This window comes from Saccopteryx bilineata, chromosome 3, assembly GCF_036850765.1.
Source record: "Saccopteryx bilineata isolate mSacBil1 chromosome 3, mSacBil1_pri_phased_curated, whole genome shotgun sequence".
NCBI classification, from domain to species: domain Eukaryota; kingdom Metazoa; phylum Chordata; class Mammalia; order Chiroptera; family Emballonuridae; genus Saccopteryx; species Saccopteryx bilineata.
Genome location: NC_089492.1, coordinates 301,764,219 through 301,783,709, shown reverse-complemented (window position 1 = coordinate 301,783,709; position 19,491 = coordinate 301,764,219). Strand labels below are relative to the sequence as shown.

The 19,491-nt window shown below is 48.4% G+C and overlaps 1 protein-coding gene across 1 annotated transcript in view; it reads left to right on the top strand.

Moving 5' to 3' along the window:
* The first annotated feature begins 869 nt into the window (after positions 1 to 869).
* The window catches only part of LOC136331981 (uncharacterized), a 228,248-nt gene continuing 209,626 nt past the window's right edge, over positions 870 to 19,491 (top strand). The window contains exons 1-2 of the mRNA XM_066271183.1: positions 870 to 914; positions 1,325 to 1,360. Of these exons, the coding sequence (XP_066127280.1) occupies positions 875 to 914; positions 1,325 to 1,360 (76 nt within the window). The 5' untranslated portion in view covers positions 870 to 874. The remainder of the gene's footprint in view (positions 915 to 1,324; positions 1,361 to 19,491) is intronic.

The window sequence follows — 19,491 nt, the reverse complement described above, 5'->3', positions numbered from 1 at the left end:
GATGATGTGGGAGAGGCTCTGCATTTGAATCTCCTGGAAACACCAGGAAGCAGAAGCCCTGGGGATTTCTGGGACCAGACTCTGTCCTGCGGACCAACTTTGGACACTCCTATTTGGCTGAGCCAGGCTGGGTCACTCAGAAACAGGGGGTCTCATCTTATTTTAATACCAAGCTATAATTGACATAGAACATGGTATGAATTTAAGGTGCACAACCTGTTGATTTGATGTATTTATATTGCACTTAGTTGCCTCTGTAGCTGTGAGGTGCACAGACACCTTCCCCCTTTTCTGTCAGAATCCCACTGGGTGTCCCATGTGCCCCCCCCCAGACCCCACTCCCATGGCCTCTCTCCTGCCGGTTCAATCCCTTCAGGATTTTACATTTGTTCTTGGGTCACCCTACCCTTCCCTTTAGCCACTGTTTTTGTGAGTAAGATAGGAACACCACTCATGTGAGCAGGATAATTTTAACATTTAGCATAAAATTGAATACTTGGAGGGAGATTTTAGGAATGGTCAGAGTAAAGCGGTTTTACACCTTGCCCAAGAACACAGGGTTGTTGGTGTGGTGGGAATGGACACTGACAACACTTGGTTGCACAAATCCACGCCCTGCTTGGTCCTGTAGATTAGAGTGAGGTCCACACTCAGGGGTTCATGCAGAGAGGAGTTCAGCCTCATCTGAGTATGCAGCAGAGAAATATTTTTGGAAGCCAAGGCCCTCTCCAGTCTCATTAGCAGGAAAAATGAGAAGAACTAGAGAGCTCTTCCCCATTTCACAAAGATGCTGACGTAGCAACCCCGCGGCGGGACCCCGACTAACACATCCTACCCATAGGCTGCAGGCTCTGTCCTCCACTGGCTGCAGGGAATGACCATGTCACCCTTTTTCACCACCCTGCTGGGCCTCGGTGAGTCCTAGAATGGAGTGACAGCATCCCAGGGACAAGAGGGGTGGTAGATTAGGAGACATCTGGGTCCCCTGCTCTGTCCTGGGGAGACTGTGGTACCCTGGGCAAGTAACACAACCTCTCCTGGGATCTCAGCTTGGCCCTGACCTATATCTGCCCATGGAAGTTTCCATCCTAGAAGCAAGTACCTGGGTAATGGGACAGGTTCAGCCTGAGCACCTGATTGGAAGAGGGATGGGGGAGTTGTCTCAAAATCAGAGCCAGAAGAAGGGTTGTGTCAGAGGTAACACTGAGGAGGGTGGTTTGGAAATTCTCAGAAGCTGAGCCTGCTGCTGCCATCAGGGCCCTGAGAGCAGCCCCGTGAGGACACCGGGCACTGGGCGCTTTTCTCACGAGACCTTCTCCTCCAGTGCTCTGTCTGGGCCACAAGATCCACATGCAGGACGGTGAGTCTGCCTTTTTCGTTTAGGTTTACGTAAATGTTTTATTTTTAAGAATAATATTTCTCTTTAGCCAGAGTGAGTCCCACACCTCTTTCTCTGTCAAGACTTGTCTGCACTATTGCTGTCTGTCTCACTCTTCATCAGAGTCCTGACCTTTCTATCACTGACACAAACCATTTTCCCCTCTACCCCGACCTCCTCCTGGGCCAATGTTTCCTGTCGCTGGGCTTGATAACTCCCACTTGGCAGTCTGGTCTCAGCTCAGAGCCTCTCCCCTCTGATCCCAGACGAGATCAGCTCAGCCTGTCTCTGTCCTGTGACCCCACTCACCCCAGGGTGCATGTCACAGCGTTTGGCTGTGGGTTTGCACAGTTCCCTCGTCAGCCCTGTGCTCCCTCTGCACCTGCAGCCCAGGAAGGGGGGACCCTGTGTGAGTGTCTCGTGTGTGTGGAGCCAATGGCACAGGGAGGGCGTCTGCACATGAACAGACAGGAGCTAAGATATAGATGAAGAGTGATTGGATGAGCGACCAAATGCGTGAGTGGTGACCATGGTCAGCGCCAGCCTCTGTTGAGGATGGCGTAACCAGGACACCTTCCTCCTGGTTCAAGGCACAAAGCCACTCTTTCCCCACCCAGCCTAGTGGACACATGGGGTATCAGGAGTCTCAGGGACAAGAAAGCTGAACTAGGCTGAGAAGAGGGTAGAAAATGCAGAGGGACCAGACATGAGGGCTCCACAGAGGCTGTGCCCTGGAGTCGGGGGTCCTCACCCACAGGGTCCCTTGAGCAGGTCTGGGCAGGAGCTGCAGCACAGCCCCCCCCTGAATTTCCAGGGGAACGTGCAGCTCCCAGAAGTTCCCCACACCCTCCCCAGCTGCCCCTCTGACCCGGCCCAGATCACTGCCCCCCTCTCAGAGCCCTACTTCCTGTCCCCCTGGGTGACCTGCTCATCCTCATCCTCTGCCTCCCTCTCAGCCCTCTCTGTGCCCTAGACATGGCCATAGGCAGGAACACATGCCTGGGGACTCAGCCTGCCTGAGACCTCCTGTGTCACCCTGAGAAAAGCCCAAGATGTGACTATGACTGAGAATCCTTGTGTCATTGGAGAAATCCCTCTGCAGTGATGAGAATTCAGGCACCTGGAATGGGTGTGGGGTGGTCTTTGTGGGAGAGGGTGGTGGAAATGTTCTCAGACTGGGTTGTGGTGATGGCTGCACAGCTGTGTAAGTTGTTAAAGACAGTGACGTGCACACCTAAACCAGGGAGCTGTGATGTGTGTGATGTCCTCACAGTGGACCCTGAGACCCTGCTCTGCTTCCTCCCAGGGGCCCCGCCCACACCCTCCATCAGGGCTGAGCCAGGGTCTGTGATCCCTCAGGGACAGCCTGTGACCATCGTGTGCCAGGGCCCCACTCGAGCTGACGTGTTCCACCTGGAGAGCAAGGATGGAAGAACTGCTTATAAAAATGACAAAATCGAGTATCAACGTGGGTCACAGGGAACAGAGGCTAGATTCCACATCCCCGCCGTGACTGAGGACACTGCTGGGCCTTATCGCTGCCTCTATCATTTATGTGGAACACACACCTGGTCTCCGCGCAGTGAGCCCCTGGAGCTGAAGGTGACAGGTGAGGACGTGTCCACTCTGCCCTCAGGTTTGCCGCAGGTCCCTGCACCCTGTCCCAGCTCTGTCTCTGTCCTCAGGCTCCCTCTCCTGCTGACCCCAGCCCTGTGGCCCCCTGCCCTCTGCACAGGTGATTTTCGGCCTTCACACCTGGATCAGGGCCCAGAGTCCTGGTCCCCTCTGGACCCCGGGTGACATGGATACTAGCTCAGCCTCAGAGTGGGCACAGAGCTGTCCTGGAGGGCTGGGTGGGATGTGGGTTTCCAGAGACCAGAGGAAGACAGACTGCCTTCATGAGGACATGTGTCATTTCACTCATAGTTGTAACAAACCCTCTTTTTCATGGACCAGGCTCTCTGGGACAGTGTGTCCCTTGTGTGTGCTTGATCCTTTTTGGTCAAGTCATGTGATCCTGTTGTCACTGCCCAGGGCTGGACCATGCTTTTAAGGCATTGGGGGATGACACTGCCTTTCCCTTGTGTGGGTTCAGCCCCTGAGATTCCTGAACTCAGGGTCTATGTGCGATGCTTGGACCCTCCCCTTGTCATCTTTGGGCCTCTGAGGAGTTACTCCCTGCTGCTCTGTGAGGTCAAGGGGGCCATGGTGGTGGGAGGGGAGAGGAGCTAACACCCCCCCACCAGAAGAAAGGAGCAGGGGCTCTCCTTGTGTTCTGTCCTCCCATTTCTCAGGTGTCTCAGGAATGTCATCTGGGACTGAGTGATGGCAGTTGTGGCCTGTGGGTGGATGCTCAGGGTGACAAGGGCCCATTCTTAGTGGGACACCCTAGACAGCCCCCACAGGGCATCAACCCTTCTCCTGCTGTGTTCACAGGAGTCCCTGGAGTCACCAGGTCCACCCCCGTCACAAAACGGGAGGATACACAAAACCTGTATCCTCAGTTGGTGAGTAGAGACTTCAGTTTGGTGGTGGGGCATGTTTAGGGACCTCTGTGCTGGCGACAAGGCTCCCATGTTCAGCCCTCTGTCCTGGGCTGGATCAGAGACCAGAAAACCACAGCAACAGGTTGCCATTCACAGAGCATCCCTAATGTTTATGACTGTGACATCACTGGCCTGACTCACTGAGTGCCAGGCTCTGTGAAACCATTTCATGGTGCATCAGCCCGTGAGGGGGGTGCTTCTCTCACCTCTAAGAGACCAGCTTTTATAATCTGTGGAAAGAGATGAACTTTCTCGCCCAAGGACACAAAGTTACAAAAAAGCAGAACTAGCCCAGGACAGGTGGTAAATGTAATATTTGAACTTTGTAAGCTAAATTATGTTAATGTATATATTTAAGTTATATATTAAATATATGTAACATAAATAATATAATAAAATACATTAACATAAATAAAATGAAGACAGAGTACATTATATATATATTACACTCTACATTATAGTATATATTACTAAAATTAATATATGCAAATGTTAGCATAAATATGAGCACTGTATGTTCTAATAAAATGTGTCATTGATAGAGGTAACTTCTACAGAAGAAGTTCTTTTAAATTACATATTTTTATAAAATTTAAATTATAGATATATAACTTAAATCATACAACTTTTCTTTTAAATGAGAGGAAGGGAGACAGACTCTCACTTACGCCCGACCGGGATCACCCGGCAACCCCTGTCTGGGGCCGACGCTCAAAGCAATCAAGCCACGGGCTGTGGTAGGAGAAGGAGAGAAGGGGGAAAGGAAGAAAGAGAAACAAATGGTCACTTCTCCTGCGTGTCTGACCAGGAATGAACCTGGGACGTTTGAGAGACAGGAGGGGGACTTGCCCTAGACCCTGAGTGAGTTTGATCAAGCAACTCACTGAATTTTGCCACTGTGCCTGGTCCTGGGGTCTTCTAGTTGACCAGTTGGGGGTTCTGGGGGGTGTGGAAGCAAGGGTCTTGAGGTGGGTGAGGGGAGGTGACTGAGGAGCAGGTGTCTGGGTGCTCCCAGTGGAGGGAGGGCCTGTGCTGGCTCAGGAGGCAGGTCACCATGAGAAGGGGACAGAGGCTGCAGGTGTCATTTACTGACCCTTTCTGACTCCTAGGACCACCCCGTGAAGTCACCCTCCCACCCACAGGAGGAGGTCCCCAGACAGGTGAGTCACCTGGGCTTGTGCCCAGGGGGAGTGCTGGGAGGGACAGGTCCTACCCAGTGGAGAAGGAGCTCCTGCCTGACAGGTCCTGTCTGAGCGAGGTCTTGTCCCCCTGTCCCTGACCCTCTGTCCTCTGCTTCTAGTCCCCGCCTCCTGGAATTACACAGTGGTGAACTGTGTCCGCATCACCACGGTCTAGCTCAGGGGTCCCCAAACTACGGCCCGCGGGCCACATGCAGACCCCTGAGTCCATTTATCCGGCCCCCACCGCACTTCCGGAAGGGGCACCTCTTTCATTGGTGGTCAGTGAGAGGAGCATAGTTCCCATTGAAATACTGGTCAGTTTGTTGATTTAAATTTACTTGTTCTTTATTTTAAATATTGTATTTGCTCCCATTTTGTTTTTTACTTTAAAATAAGATTTGTGCAGTGTGCATAGGGATTTGTTCATAGATTTTTTTTTATAGTCCGGCCCTCTAACGGTCTGAGGGACAGTGAATTGGCCCCCTGTGTAAAAAGTTTGGGGACCCCTGGTCTAGCTGATCCTCGTGGCGATTCTGGCGGAAGCTGGGCACAGCCAGCTCAGGTCGCCGCAGGGACCACAGGGATGGAGACAAGACGACACCCATTAGAGAGATTAGACCCCAGGGCCCAAGGCTCACGCTGGAGCCCCTGCAGACTGAGCCCCACCCAAAATGTGCACCCTATGGAGGCTGGTTTCGGGACTGCACTCTGTGCTCGGAAGTGGTGACACCTTGGTCGCTCCTGGGTGGTCCTCTCAGGTCGCCAGGCTTTGGCTCCAGGTCTGACCATCACAAAGATCATGGCCCCACAGAACTCTGCCCTGGGTCTCCCTTCTTCAGAGTCTAAGACAGAGGCCGGGTCCTACAGCCTGCCCCCCCCCCTTTCCTCCTCTGTCGCCACCTCCTCCCCTCCCTCCACCCATTTCTGAGGCTGCAGGTGCTCCGCTCAGGCCATTTCCTGGTGCTCACGCCTCTCCTCTCCTCGAGGTCTCAGCATCTGGGCTGCCCTCCCAGTCTGACCTCCCGACACCTGTGCTGGGATTTCATCCCTCCCCTTTCCTCCTCCTGGGTCCCCACCTTCCCAGCTGCTTTCCAGGAACCATGCTGCTCAGGAACCTTGGAGTCAGCCACCCCTGTCACCCGCGGAGAGACACCAGCTTCTCCTGTGCCTGGAAAGGTCTCTGTCTCCTTCTCTGTCCCCTCAGGTCCCCACCAGCTTGGATCAAAGGTCAGGGAGAGATGTAAACCAAAACTGGTGAGATGTCACTGCACACCCATCAGGACGACTATGACTAAAAATAACAGCGGAGGAGGGGGAAGTGAGACCTGTCACCGGCTGTGGGGCAGAGGCGGCAGTGCACAGGGCTGGTGGGGGTGGAACGCGTGCACGTGCCCTGTGGCCTCCCTCAAACATAACCCCGGAATTGCCCTGCGACCTGCAGCCCCGCGGGGACACGCGTGCAGAGAAGTGAGCATGACTTCGGTGCACGCACACCCGTGTGCACACCAGCCTGACTCACAGCAGCCCATGCGGCCACAGCGCTCCTGCAGTGTGGAGGAGGAAGCACACACCTGTGTCATACTCCGGGGACCAGGGGACGCTGGGAAGATGAGAAACAGATCGTCCCTGAGCCTCCGGAGGGAACGAATCCCTGCTGACACCTTGATTTCAGCCCATGAGGCCCCTTTCGGACTTCCGACCTCTAGAGCCAGAAAATCACACACCGTGTTGCTGTGAGCCACCACCGGGTGCTGACCGGTCACAGCAGAAGCAGGAATCTCACGCACCTGGTGTCCGACACTCTGTGGTCTCAGGACACCCTCAGGCTTCTGAAAACTGGGGCAGAGCTTTCCTCAGAAGCCTCTGGCCTCACCCCCTACCTTCCATCCAAACTCCCGTCCCCCCCAAGGGCCGGAAGTCTGGCCGGGCACACTGCGGATCGCAGGGACTGGAGGACATGGCGTGACTCCAGGATGCTGGCTGTCCTGTGGCTGGGCTGTTATGTGCCGGTCCCTGTGTGGACGGGGCGCAGTCCTCACTCACCTCTCTCCTGCAGAGCAGGGCTGGGCAGGGTGACCCTGGCCCTTCTCTGTCCCCAGCACAGGCAGGAGACTGTGAGGGGGAGGCTCACTCTGCTGTGACTGAGGTGTCTCCTCTCCAGAAACTGTGCGGAACCCTCAGCCCCTCTGTGCTCTGGATTCTGTGTCCCTGTCAGGGGGGAAGGGGTCTTCCAGCACCGGGCCTGACTGCACAGCCCTGCACCCCACTCAGAGCAGGTACCGTCCTCTGTAACAGTGAGGCTCAGCTTCCCAAATGTGGCCACTGAAGGTCCTTTTGAGGCAGAAGAGTAAGAAGTTGGGAAATTCCTTGACAAATGGAATAAGGGAGGCTGAGACCACATAATGAAACAAAGCCAAACAATTTGCATAACTCACAGACAGTGGATGAATCACAGGGTTTTATCTTCCCTAACCAAGGACACTGAGGAGGAAATAGTTTACACATTCCAGACCATTCCAGGCAAATGAGCCTCAGTCTCGGTTCCTCTTCAAGAAAATTTTTGAAAAAATGAAATGTAATTCACCTGAAAGAACCATGACACCTCTTTACACACATTTTGATGAATGAATGCATTGAAGGACACACCTGGAAAGCTAATGAATATTCTGTTAAGACCCTTACTCTGAGACCTCACCTAGGATTCACCCCCTTTGTCCACTGAAGAAAGAGAAGAAACCTTCAGACAAAGAACCCAGAAGCATGCTCAGTCTAGAGCACACCCATACTTTTTGCTCCTACATTAAGGTTCTCACGGGACTTGTACCTGGGAAGCAGTGGGCAGCGGCAGCTCCTCTCAGGCTAACCCCTTGAGCTTGTCTCCAAGGCCCCCTTTTCTCTTACTTCCCAGTGAGCTAAAGCAGCCCTGCCCAGGCTCTCCTGTGGCTTCTCCTGTCCTAAGCCCTTCCTTCATTGCACTGTCCCCAGCTGGAATAAACACCTTCCCAAAAGCACCTGGACTCGTCTGGTGAAATCTTTCCTGTATGAAGTCAAGAAACCACACGCCACTTGCTGACCCGAGACAGACCTGCTCTGGGCCCAGTCCCCGTCCTGTAATGCTTTCAGCTTCCCGCGGTCCTTTCTGAGACATTTCCTCTTGTCACCTGTGCCCCACTGTGCTCTCTAGATCAAAGGGAAATCAGTTTTGCCTGTGTTCCTTCTGCCCTGGACCAGGGGTCCACCTTGTCTCCATGTTCTTGAGTTTCTTTTACTGGGAACCATACGTACTTAGAAAACACGACCTGGGGTTACGTGAACTCAGGACTACTCAGGTTTTGTTCCGCATGGACCGCTTAGTACCAGGAAGGGTGCACAGTGTAACACCACACAGGTATCCCCACTGGGTGTGACATTACAGGATTCACTTATGTTGTATTTGTGTCCTTTATATGAAAACCCAATTCTTAACACATTCTTATAGGTCCCTTTCTAAAAAAATTTTGTTTAATTGTTTGGCTGTGGTCATTGAGCATAAGCTTATCTTTCGTATCATTTACTTATATTCATGTTGGGCTGTGCTCCCTGCTTCCCAATTTTTGATGATTAAGTTGTGTTTTTGGACGATGTCAAATCCTTTTAGGTTTTAGAAGAGACAATTATATAGAATGGCATGTTCAGAGATAACCACTTCGTTCTGTCCCCTTCACCCCACACCCCTACCTATGGGAGGTAACCAGTTTTGTTAGTTTCAGGTTTTTAGAATGAAATATATGTGAAAAACACCTCCTTTCTTAAAATAAAAAACATTCAGCAAAGTATATACATTGTCTTTCAACTTGCCATTTTTATCGTTTCCCATTGCTCCTGTAAAAAACTCCCCAAACGTCATGTTCAACAAGAGCCACACTTACGATCTGACAGGTCTAGAGCCTGGGCATCTGACACGGGTCCCCTGGGCTGACAGGACGGTGTCTGCAGGCCTTGTGTTCTCCGGGGTCTCGAGGGGTGGATTCATTCCCTCACCTTTTCCAGAGTCACAGGTCACCCCCAACCCCCAACCCCATTCCTCAGCTCAGGGCTTCTCCGTCTTCAAAGGCGGCAGTCTGCGGCAGATCACATTCTCCTCAGACCACATCTCAGCGACCCTGTCTCCATCATTCCCTCCCCTTCTCTGACCCTCAACTGCTGGTTTCTCCTGAGGTGCGGAATCCCACACAGCTGGGGAAGCCAAAGACTCACTCCTCTGTTCCCCCTTTTGATTGGCTCCCCCTAGGCCTCTGCCTAGGGGGAGCCAATCACGGCATTGAAAAAGCTCTTCCCACGTTCTCACATGCATCCCCATTTTCTTACTTGACCTACAACATCAAGATGCGTAATCCGTTTTTTAAATACACGCATCCTAAGACTCAGTTCTCTCTGCAGGGTGTTCAGTTATTTACCTCTTGAGCTGTTCCTAGATGGCGTTCTCACTTCTTCTTAACTCATATGGCTATGACATTAGTCCTCCTCATTCTAGTTCCCAGGTGTCTTGAATTTCCACTTCTGGAATCCGCAGCCTCACAACCTGGAAATTTCCTCCATTTTTGTACTCCAGTTCATAAATGTCTCTTCAGCTGTGTCTTGTCCTGGATGGAAAAACTTTCTTTGACTATCTTCATCCTACTACGTTGTTCATATCTAATCCCAGTTACACTGTCCCCAATAGAGGCCAGAGCTGGACCAAGGTTACCACACATGCATTCGGTCTCTCATCCACTCACTCTTCATCCATATCTTAGCTCCTGTCTGTCCGTGTGCAGACGCCCTCCTTGTGCCATTGGCTCCACACACACGAGACACTCACACAGGGTCCCCCTTCCTGGACTGCAGGTGCAGAGGGAGCACAGGGCTGACGAGAGAACTGTGCAAACCCACAGCCACACGCTGTGACACACACCCTGGGGTCAGTGGGGTCACAGGAGAGACGGAGGCTGAGCTGATCTCATCTGGGATCAGAGGGGAGAGGCTTTGAGCTGGACTAGTCGGCCAAGTGTGAGTTAGGCAAGCCCAGCAACAGGAGACATCAGCCCTGAAGGAGGTCACGGTGGAGTGGAAATGGTTTCTGTTAATGATAGAAAGGCCGGGATTCTGACGATGAGTGAGACAGACGGCGTGAGCGCAGACAGGTCCTGACACAGAGAGCTGTGCGACTCTTTCTGGCTGAAGATTAATGTGATACAATGTTAAGGAAAATTACTATTTTTCTCTGAAAATAAAATGTAAAAGAAAATCTAAATTAAAAAAAGGTAGACTCGAGTTCTGGATGGTTTGCTCAGGGGTAGAGAGTAGGGCCAGCATGTGGAATTTTCAGATTCACTTCCTGGTCAGAAGAGACTATCTGCTTCTCTACCACCCCCATTTCTGTTATTTTCTCCCACAGCCATGGTTGGAATGGTTCGAGCATGTTGGTCCCAGGTGCTGAGGTGGCTCCATGGCCTGGCTTCAGGTGCTAAAAATAGCTTGGTTGCCAAGCAAGAGAGCAGCAGCCTCAGATGCGAAGCGCATCACCTGACAAGAGGCTTGCTGGGTGGATCCCAGTTGAGGCACATGCGGGACTCTGTCTCTGCATCATGTCCTCTCATGTAATAATAATATAAAAGAAATATAAGGAAAAAAGTTAAACTCACCCTCCTGCATGTGGATTGTGTGGCCCAGACAGAGCACTGGAAGAGAAGGTCTCATGAGAAAAGCACCCAGTGCAGTCCTCACGGGGCTGCTCTCAGGGGCCCTTATGGCAGCAGTGGGCTCAGCCTCTGAGAATTTCCAGACCATCATCCTCAGCGTTACCTCTGACACAACCCTTCTTCTTGCTATGATTGCGAGACAAATCTCCCGTGCCCCCTTCCAATTGAGTGCTCAGTCTGAACCAGTCCCCTTACTAGGTACCTGCTTCTAGGATGGAACCTTCCATGGGCAGATATAGGTCAGGGCCGAGCGGAGGTCCCAGGAGAGACCACGTTACTCACCCAGGGTACCACAGTCTCCCGGACTGGACTCAGGACAGAACAGGGACCCAGACACCTCCCCAATCTACCACCCCTCTGTCCCTGGGATGCTGTCCTTCCATTCCAGGACTCACCGAGGCCCAGCAGGGTGGTGGGAAAGGGTGACATGGTCAGTCCCTGCAGCCAGTGGAGGACAGAGCCTGCAGCCTGTGGGCAGGATGTGTTAGTTGGGGGCCCGCCACAGGGTTGCTACATCAGTATCTCCATGAAAAGGGGAAGAGCTCTCTAGTCCTTTCCTAGTTTCCTGCTAATGAGACAGGTGAGAACCTTGGCTTCCAAAAATATTTCTCCACTACATACTCAGATGAGGCTGAACTCCTCTCTGCATGAACCCCTGAGTGTGGACCTCACTCTAATCTACAGGACCAAGCAGGGCGTGTTTTTGTGCAACCAACTGACATCAGTGTCATTTCCTATCGCACCAACAAACCCTCTGTTCTTGGAAAAGGTGTAAAACCACTTTACGCTGACCAGTCCTAAAATCTCCCTCCAAGTATTCACTGTTATGCTACATGTTAAAATTATCCTGCTCACATGAGTGCTCTTCCCATCTCACTCACAGGGACAGTGGCTAAAGGGAAGGGTAGGGTGACCCAAGAACCAATGTAAAATCCTAAAGGGATTGAACCGGCAGGAGAGAGACCATGGGAGCGGGCTCTGGGGGTGGGGCACATGGGACACCCAGCGGGGTGCTGAGAGAATATAGAGGAAGGTGTCTGTGCACCTCACAGCTACAGAGGGAACTAAATACAATATAAATACATCACATCAACATGTTGTATGCCTTAAACTCATAGCATGTTCTATGTTAATTATAGCTCAATATTAAAATAAGATAAACTTGCATCAGAATACTTAGGATATGCCACAAATTCCCCAGCACTGACACTTGTACTGGCCAGTTCTCCTCCCGGACTGCAGTGAATAATGACCTAGGACAGATAGGGGTTCTCAGGCTAGATCCTGGACCTGCCTACATGCCACACCCCTGGGTCTGGTCTCATACACAAAGAAGCTTCTCTGACCTCATAGATCCCTATTCCTGAGTGACCAAGCCTGGCTCAGCGAGATGAGAGTGTCCACAGTGGGTCCCCAGGACAGAGTCTGGTCCCAGAATGCCCCAAAGTCTCTGCTTCCTGGTGTTTATAGGAAACACAGATGCAGAGCCTCTCCCATCTCATCCAAACCAGCCCTCTTCCCTGCATGCGACTCCTGCTGCTGGGAGAACCTGGTGTCCAGCCCGGAACCACTGGAGAAGGGGTGGACTTATCAGCCTGCATCCAGATCCTCTGGCCATAATAGGACCTGGAAGGGAGACCTCATGACCACTGCTGCCCTTTCATCAGATGGCCAGGCTCCAGGAAGTTTGTGTGGTCTGGGCTGTGATCCAGGGCAGCCAGGCATAGACCTGGGGGTGGGTGAACTCCTCTTCCCAGGGGCTCCCACCTGCACTCTGCGCTGTGGAAGACCATGTTTTCACAATGAGACTTTTCACCATCATGATGTCCATATTGGACCAGAGTCCTGTGAAGGCTGAAGGATGTGTGTGCAGAGGGGCAGGGAGCCCCAAGGCTGTGATTCACCAGAAAGCCAGGGAGTCTGAGGACTGAGGACACAGCTGGGGACAGGATGCACTGGCCTGTGGAAAACCTGAGAGCTGGCTAGAGACGTTTTCTCCTGTCACCTCAGCTCCAGGGGCTCACTGCACTGAGACCAGTGGGACCCTTTGTGACAGCAGCAGCGATAACTCCCAGCAGTGACTGCACTCACTGTGGGATGAGGAATCTGGCCTCTGTCCCCTGTGGCCCATGTTGAGAAATGATTCTCAGATCTCTATAGTAGGTCCTCCATCCTCCTTTACCTGATGATGACTCTGCCCAAGCTGGGCCTGGTACACGATGGTCAGAGGTTGTCCCCAGGGAATCACAGTGACCGGCTCAACCTTCATGGATGGATTGGACAAGGCCCCTGGGAGGAAGAAGAGCAGAATCTCAAGGTCAACTGTGAGGAAATAGCTTTCCCCTCTCTGTGACAACAATAGGACAATAGGGCTGAGACTGATGTTACCCCTACAACATCTGCACTCTACATCCTCATTTGAATCAGAACTGTAGTGGAATAATCCATTGCATTTCCTTGGATGGAAACACAGCCAACAAGAAAAGAATGTTTTGCCAAGAGGTTTTGTGATTCGAAGGTGAGTCACTGAAACAAGTCTATGTGACCAAAAGTAGTTTCATAGACTCTTCTCAGTAAAACATTCTCATAAGATTTTACTGTTCCCTTCATGGCTATTGCTTGAGATAAAAGAAAGGAATGTTGTGGGAACCATAAAAGCAATAACAATTAATGCCTTTTGATATTGTATTGTTATTAAGCTATCATGCAGATGTATTCCATGTATCTTTTTTTTTTCTTCTTTTTTCCTTTTTTTTTATTTAAAAAGGAAAGACAAGCAGGCTTTTTCTAGGCAATTTTATTTATTTATTTATTTATTTATTTATTTATTTATTTATTTTTTGTATTTTTCTGAAGCTGGAAACAGGGAGAGACAGTCAGACAGTCTCCTGCATGCGCCTGACTGGGATCCACCCGGCACGCCCACCAGGGGCGATGCTCTGCCCCTCCAAGGCGTCACTCTGTTGCGACCAGAGCCACTCTAGCACCTGGGCAGAGGCCAAGGAGCCATCCCCAGCACCCGGGCCATTCCTGCTCCAATAGAGCCTCGGCTGCAGGAGGGGAAGAGAAAGACAGAGAGGAAGGAGAGGGGGAGGGGTGGAGAAGCAAATGGGCGCTTCTCCTATGTGCCCTGGCTGGGAATCGAACCCGGGACTTCTGCACGCCAGGCCGACGCTCTACCACTGAGCCAACTGGCCAGGGTTCCATGTATCTTTAAGTAAAGGTTATGCTTGATGTTATGCCAATTTCTAAGTAAACAAGCTTTTTGAAATCTTGTGAATAAAAATAGGACACAGTGTGAACTCGGTGCCCTTTGCCTGAGCAAGCGGTAGTCCTTTGCTAGTTCATGAATATTTTGTCTGCTGAACTCTCTCTCTGCGCCCCCAACTCACAACAACATTTGGGGCCTACCACGGGGCCTTAAGGGAAGATTAGGAATAGGTGAAACTGAAAGGGTAAATTGGACACGTTGTGTACACAAAACTTTCGTGATTACCTAGCAAAGTCATGAGTAATTCCACTCATTATTAGATGACTATGTACATGTTTTAAAATCCCTTTTAGCCCTGGCCAGTTGGCTCAGCAGTAGAGCATCGGCCTGGCGTGCGGGGGACCCGGGTTCGATTCCTGGCCAGGGCACATAGGAGAAGTGCCCATTTGCTTCTCCACCCCCCTTCCTTCCTCTCTGTCTCTCTCTTCCCCTCCTGCAGCCGAGGCTCCATTGGAGCAGGGATGGCCTGGGCACTGGGGATGGCTCCTTGGCCTCTGCCCCAGGCGCTGGAGTGGCTCTGGTCACAACAGAGCGATGCCCGGAGGGGCAGAGCATCGCACCCTGGTGGGCGTGCAGGGTGGATCCTGGTTGGGCGCATGCGGGAGTCTGTCTGTCTCTCCCCGTTTCCAGCTTCAGAAAAATACAAAAAAAAAATCCCTTTTAAAGGGATCTGGAATTCAGATAAAAGACAAGGTTTTGTTATGTCTTCTAAATGCTATTCAGAAACACTGTTATACTCCTGAAGATCGTACTCAATTGAATGTTTGGCAACAAGTAAGAAAAATTTACGCCATGCTCATCAGCCCGAAGATCCGCCTGATGTTGAAATGTGAGCTGCTTATAATCTTATTGCTACAGCCCTTTGCCCTTTGCAGTCAGATGGGGATTTTGTTAAAGACTTGAGTGAGGTTATTTATAATGAGCCTGAAGAATTTGATTCAGCACAGAATGAACAGAATGATGATTTGGACAATACTGTCTCTGCTTCTGAAGTTACTGATAATCTTAATGAAATTCCGACATCCACAGGCTTTTATCCCTCTTTCCCAAAAAATGAGGGAGCCCCTTTAGATGATGTTGCCTGTCTAAAACATGTGTTAAATTAATTACAACTTACAGTAGAACAACAGGAGATTGGAAATCAGTATACTGCTTATCCTGTTCAAAAGCAAAATACATGTCAGCCTATGGCTCCACCAATTCAAGGTCAAGAATTAATTGGTACTGGCAGGGGAAGGATTTTTCAATTCCCTGAAATCTCTGAAATGCAAGAGGCCCTTATGCATCATGATGATTTAGAATCTAATTCTAGTAATTTTTCTGCATCTATCTTTCCAATTATTCAACAGCCTTTCCCTCCTAATGCTCAATGTCCTGGGAGAGGGCATAATGTCCAATTCAACCAAATTAAATTTACTTTCTTAAAGCTAGTCAAACAATCTGTTGCTACGTATGGACCTCAGTCTCCATATGTTCAAGGTCTTATCTCTTCCTATTGTAATGATCATTTAATGATTCCTTTGGATTGGGATTTACTTGCTAGTACGGTTTTGGAGCCTGGACAATATTTACAATTCAAATCTTGGTGGAGAGAAAAGGTTCTTTGAATATCTCACATATACACCAGCAATAATCCCCCGGGATCTACTTTTGAAATGTGCATTGGTGTTGGTGCCTTTGCAGCTGTGGGACAACAAACTGGTTATACTGATGCTGTTATAGCTCAGATTAAATCTGCTTGTCTTAAAGCCTAGATGCAAATCACTGGAGTTAGAGACAAGGGAGAAAAGCTTGCAGCTTTACATCAGTTGGTACAAACTCAATTAGAATTAGGACATATAGAAGAGTCATGAAGTCCTTAGAATTTTCTAGTTTTTGTAATAATAAAAATAAATAAATAAATACTGATTTTTTTTGGCAGGGGATGTTTTACCTACAATCCTCTGAGCTATCATTTTGTCTCTTTTTTATTCTCTGCCTGGAAACTGAGGCAGAGGATGTGTGTTGGATCTGACTATAGAAAATATTCCAGCAGCTGCCAAGAAAATTTTCTTAGGGAAATTTTGTTTAGTCTCATCCATCATCAGTCCCTCTGTCAGAAAGTGCCCTGATTAAAATCAGGCAGGCATCTTTCTAGTCTGACTGTGCTCTGAAATCCCAGGTTTCTCTTTGGTTTGTCTGGTTTGGTTTGTCTGATTCTAATTTCTGTTTAGTTTTTGTTTGATGTTGTATAAAATGTGATTTTTAAGGCCTGAATTAAATGTTTACATGCAAAAATTAAAAATGCCAGCTTTTATATTGAAAAAAATAGCTTCATCCATATATTTTTTGCTTTAAAATTAGAAATTATAAGGAGCACTCATTTAAATTTAAATTAAATAGAATATGGATCCTTAAGACTTGCTAATTTGGTTAATACATTGTAAGGTGTATTCAAAGTTTGAAATCAAATAGGAATTCAAGTATTAAGATTAATTAAAGTTATAGGTTATACTTGTGTTTCTGTGTTAAAAATTGTACTGTTTATGTGTAAATATATGCTCAAATCTGTAAAACTAAGGAGTTAAGTAAAATTAAGTCATTTTAAGAATTTATCTCAAGCTGCTTCAGGCAGTTGGCTGCTTGTAAGTTCACATCCTAAAAAGGGAGGCACTGAGGAAAGCGGGAATTTAGTTCCTCTGATGCCCTATAATAGATTTAACAATACAAAGACTTTTAGATATAGAAGCTGATGCATCTCTTATTGCTAAGCAACATTAGTTTTCTTTTTAGCCCACTTAGGCAGTACTCACTAAGCTGCATGGCTTAGGGAAAGTCCCTAACAAAGCTCTAAGATTTATTTTTATAATAGAAAAATAACAAGGGTCATTTAGCCTCTAATGAGGAAAAACAGTTATCTTATAAATAATTAAAAGAGCAATTTTTTAAATTACAGTCTAAACTTTCTAACAAGGAGTTTTTTATACTCATTATGACCAAATTTCTACCAAAGCTCTTAAAGAGTTAAAAATGGCTTGCTCCCAGTATAAGACTAACTGTCTTCATACGCAGGAACTGCTATCCTCCTTCATGGACTCTGAATGTTTTATCTCAAAAAAATTTAGAAATGTTAGCTCAGACTGTTCTTTCAAAAGCAAAAGAGTTACAATTTATGACTTAGTAGGAGAATCAGGCATGTATTCAAGCTAATCGGAATGCTAATGCTATCCCTCTTTTAATATTACACACGATGAACTTTTTAGATGGACAGTTTGCTAATTTACAACAGCAATGTAGGCAAAATGTAGGGGTGAGGATTTGCTCTTATCTTCACAGATACAGGAGACCAGTAGATACCTTCCAGAAGATTGAAGCCTTGGCATAAGTCAGAAATAGAAAAAAGAGAGATTTAACAAATGAACTTACCCAAAAGGCAAAAAATGTTTTAATTAAGACTAAAACTTCAAAAACATCTTTGACTCTGTGTCTAGCAATGCTAGCTGTTGTGTCTATAACAGTAAGCAGAACTAACTATTCTTACTAGGTTTATATTACTTCCACCAGCAATGTCGAATAACCCGACAATATCAACATTTTGTAAATCGACCTTTAGAAAAAGTTCATCAGAAATATCCTCAATCTTTAATAATCCATTATATAGATGACATATTAATATCTTGTGAAAATAATGCTAAACTTTCAATCATCCTTAAAAATTCTTCTGAGCCCTGGCCGGTTGGCTCAGCAGTAGAGCGTTGACCTAGCGTGCGGAGGACCCGGGTTCGATTCCCGGCCAGGGCACACAGGAGAAGCGCCCATTTGCTTCTCCACCCCTCCGCCGCGCTTTCCTCTCTGTCTCTCTCTTCCCCTCCCGCAGCCAAGGCTCCATTGGAGCAGAGATGGCCCGGGCGCTGGGGATGGCTCTGTGGCCTCTGCCTCAGGCGCTAGAGTGGCTCTGGTCGCAATATGGCGACGCCCAGGATGGGCAGAGCATCGCGCCCTGGTGGGCAGAGCGTCCCCCTGGTGGGTGTGCCGGGTGGATCCCGGTCGGGCGCATGCGAGAGTCTGTCTGACTGTCTCTCCCCATTTCCAGCTTCAGAAAAATGAAAAAATGAAGAAAAAAAAAATTCTTCTGAAACCTTAAATGAGTATAGTTTAATTATAGCTGAAGACAAAATTCAAACATCCTGTCCTATTAACATTGTTACTGATTCACAATATGTAGAACATATAGTTAAACTTATAGAAACTGTTTATATTACAAATGATAGTGCTAGATTGCACAAATTGTTTCAAGAGTTGCAATTTTTATTGTAAAAACAAAATTTGCCTGTCTATATAACTCACATTCATTCTCATACAGCTTTATCAGGACCTATGTCTACTACAAATAATAAAGTTAATTAATTACTTATTAGATTAACAGAAATACCTACTAAGTTTTATATAAAGACTCATACAAATAGAAAAGGTTTTTTTTTTTCTTTTGTATTTTTCTGAAGCTGGAAACGGGGAGAGACAGTCAGACAGACTCCCGCATGCACCCAACCAGGATCCACTCGGCACGCCCACCAGGGGCGAAGCTCCGCCCACCAGGGGGCGATTCTCTGCCGCGACCAGAGCCACTCTAGCGCCTGGGGCAGAGGCCAAGGAGCCATCCCCAGCGCCCAGGCCATCTTTGCTCCAATGGAGCCTCAGCTGCGGGAGGGGAAGAGAGAGACAGAGAGGAAGGGGGGGTGTAGAAGCAAATGGGCGCTTCTCCTATGTGCCCTGGCTGGGAATCGAACCCGGATCTCCTGCACGCCAGGCCAACGCTCTACCGCTGAGCCAACCGGCCAGGACCCAAATAGAAAAGGTTTAATGCAAAAATTTAGAATAACCAGGCAAGAAGCTCGGAATATTGTCAGAAACTGTCCTCAGTATAGTATTATAAATACTCCTCCATTACCAAGAGGAATGAATCCTAGAGGACAACACAGTAATAACGTGTAGCAAATAGATATTACTCATATTTCTTTTTTTAGAAAACTGTCTTATGTACCGTTTTGTTGTTACTTATTCTTCCTTTCAATAGGCCACACCTTTGCCTAGAAAAAAGGCTTATTGTGTCACTCAATATCTTATTGAAGCTTTTAATGTTATAGGCATTCCTAAAGCAATTAAAACTGACAATAGTCCTGCCTATACATCTGTTAAATTTCAACAATTCTTAGCATTTTAGAATATTAAACATACTACTAGAATTCCATATAACCCAAAAGGACAAGCGATTATTGAATGCAGTAATTGCACTCTGAAAAATATGTTACTTAAACAAAAAGGAAAGAGAAGGAGGATTATCCCCTAGACTTATGTTACACGAAGCTTATTTTACTTTATATTTCTTAAATACATGAGAAGATAATTTGACTGCTGC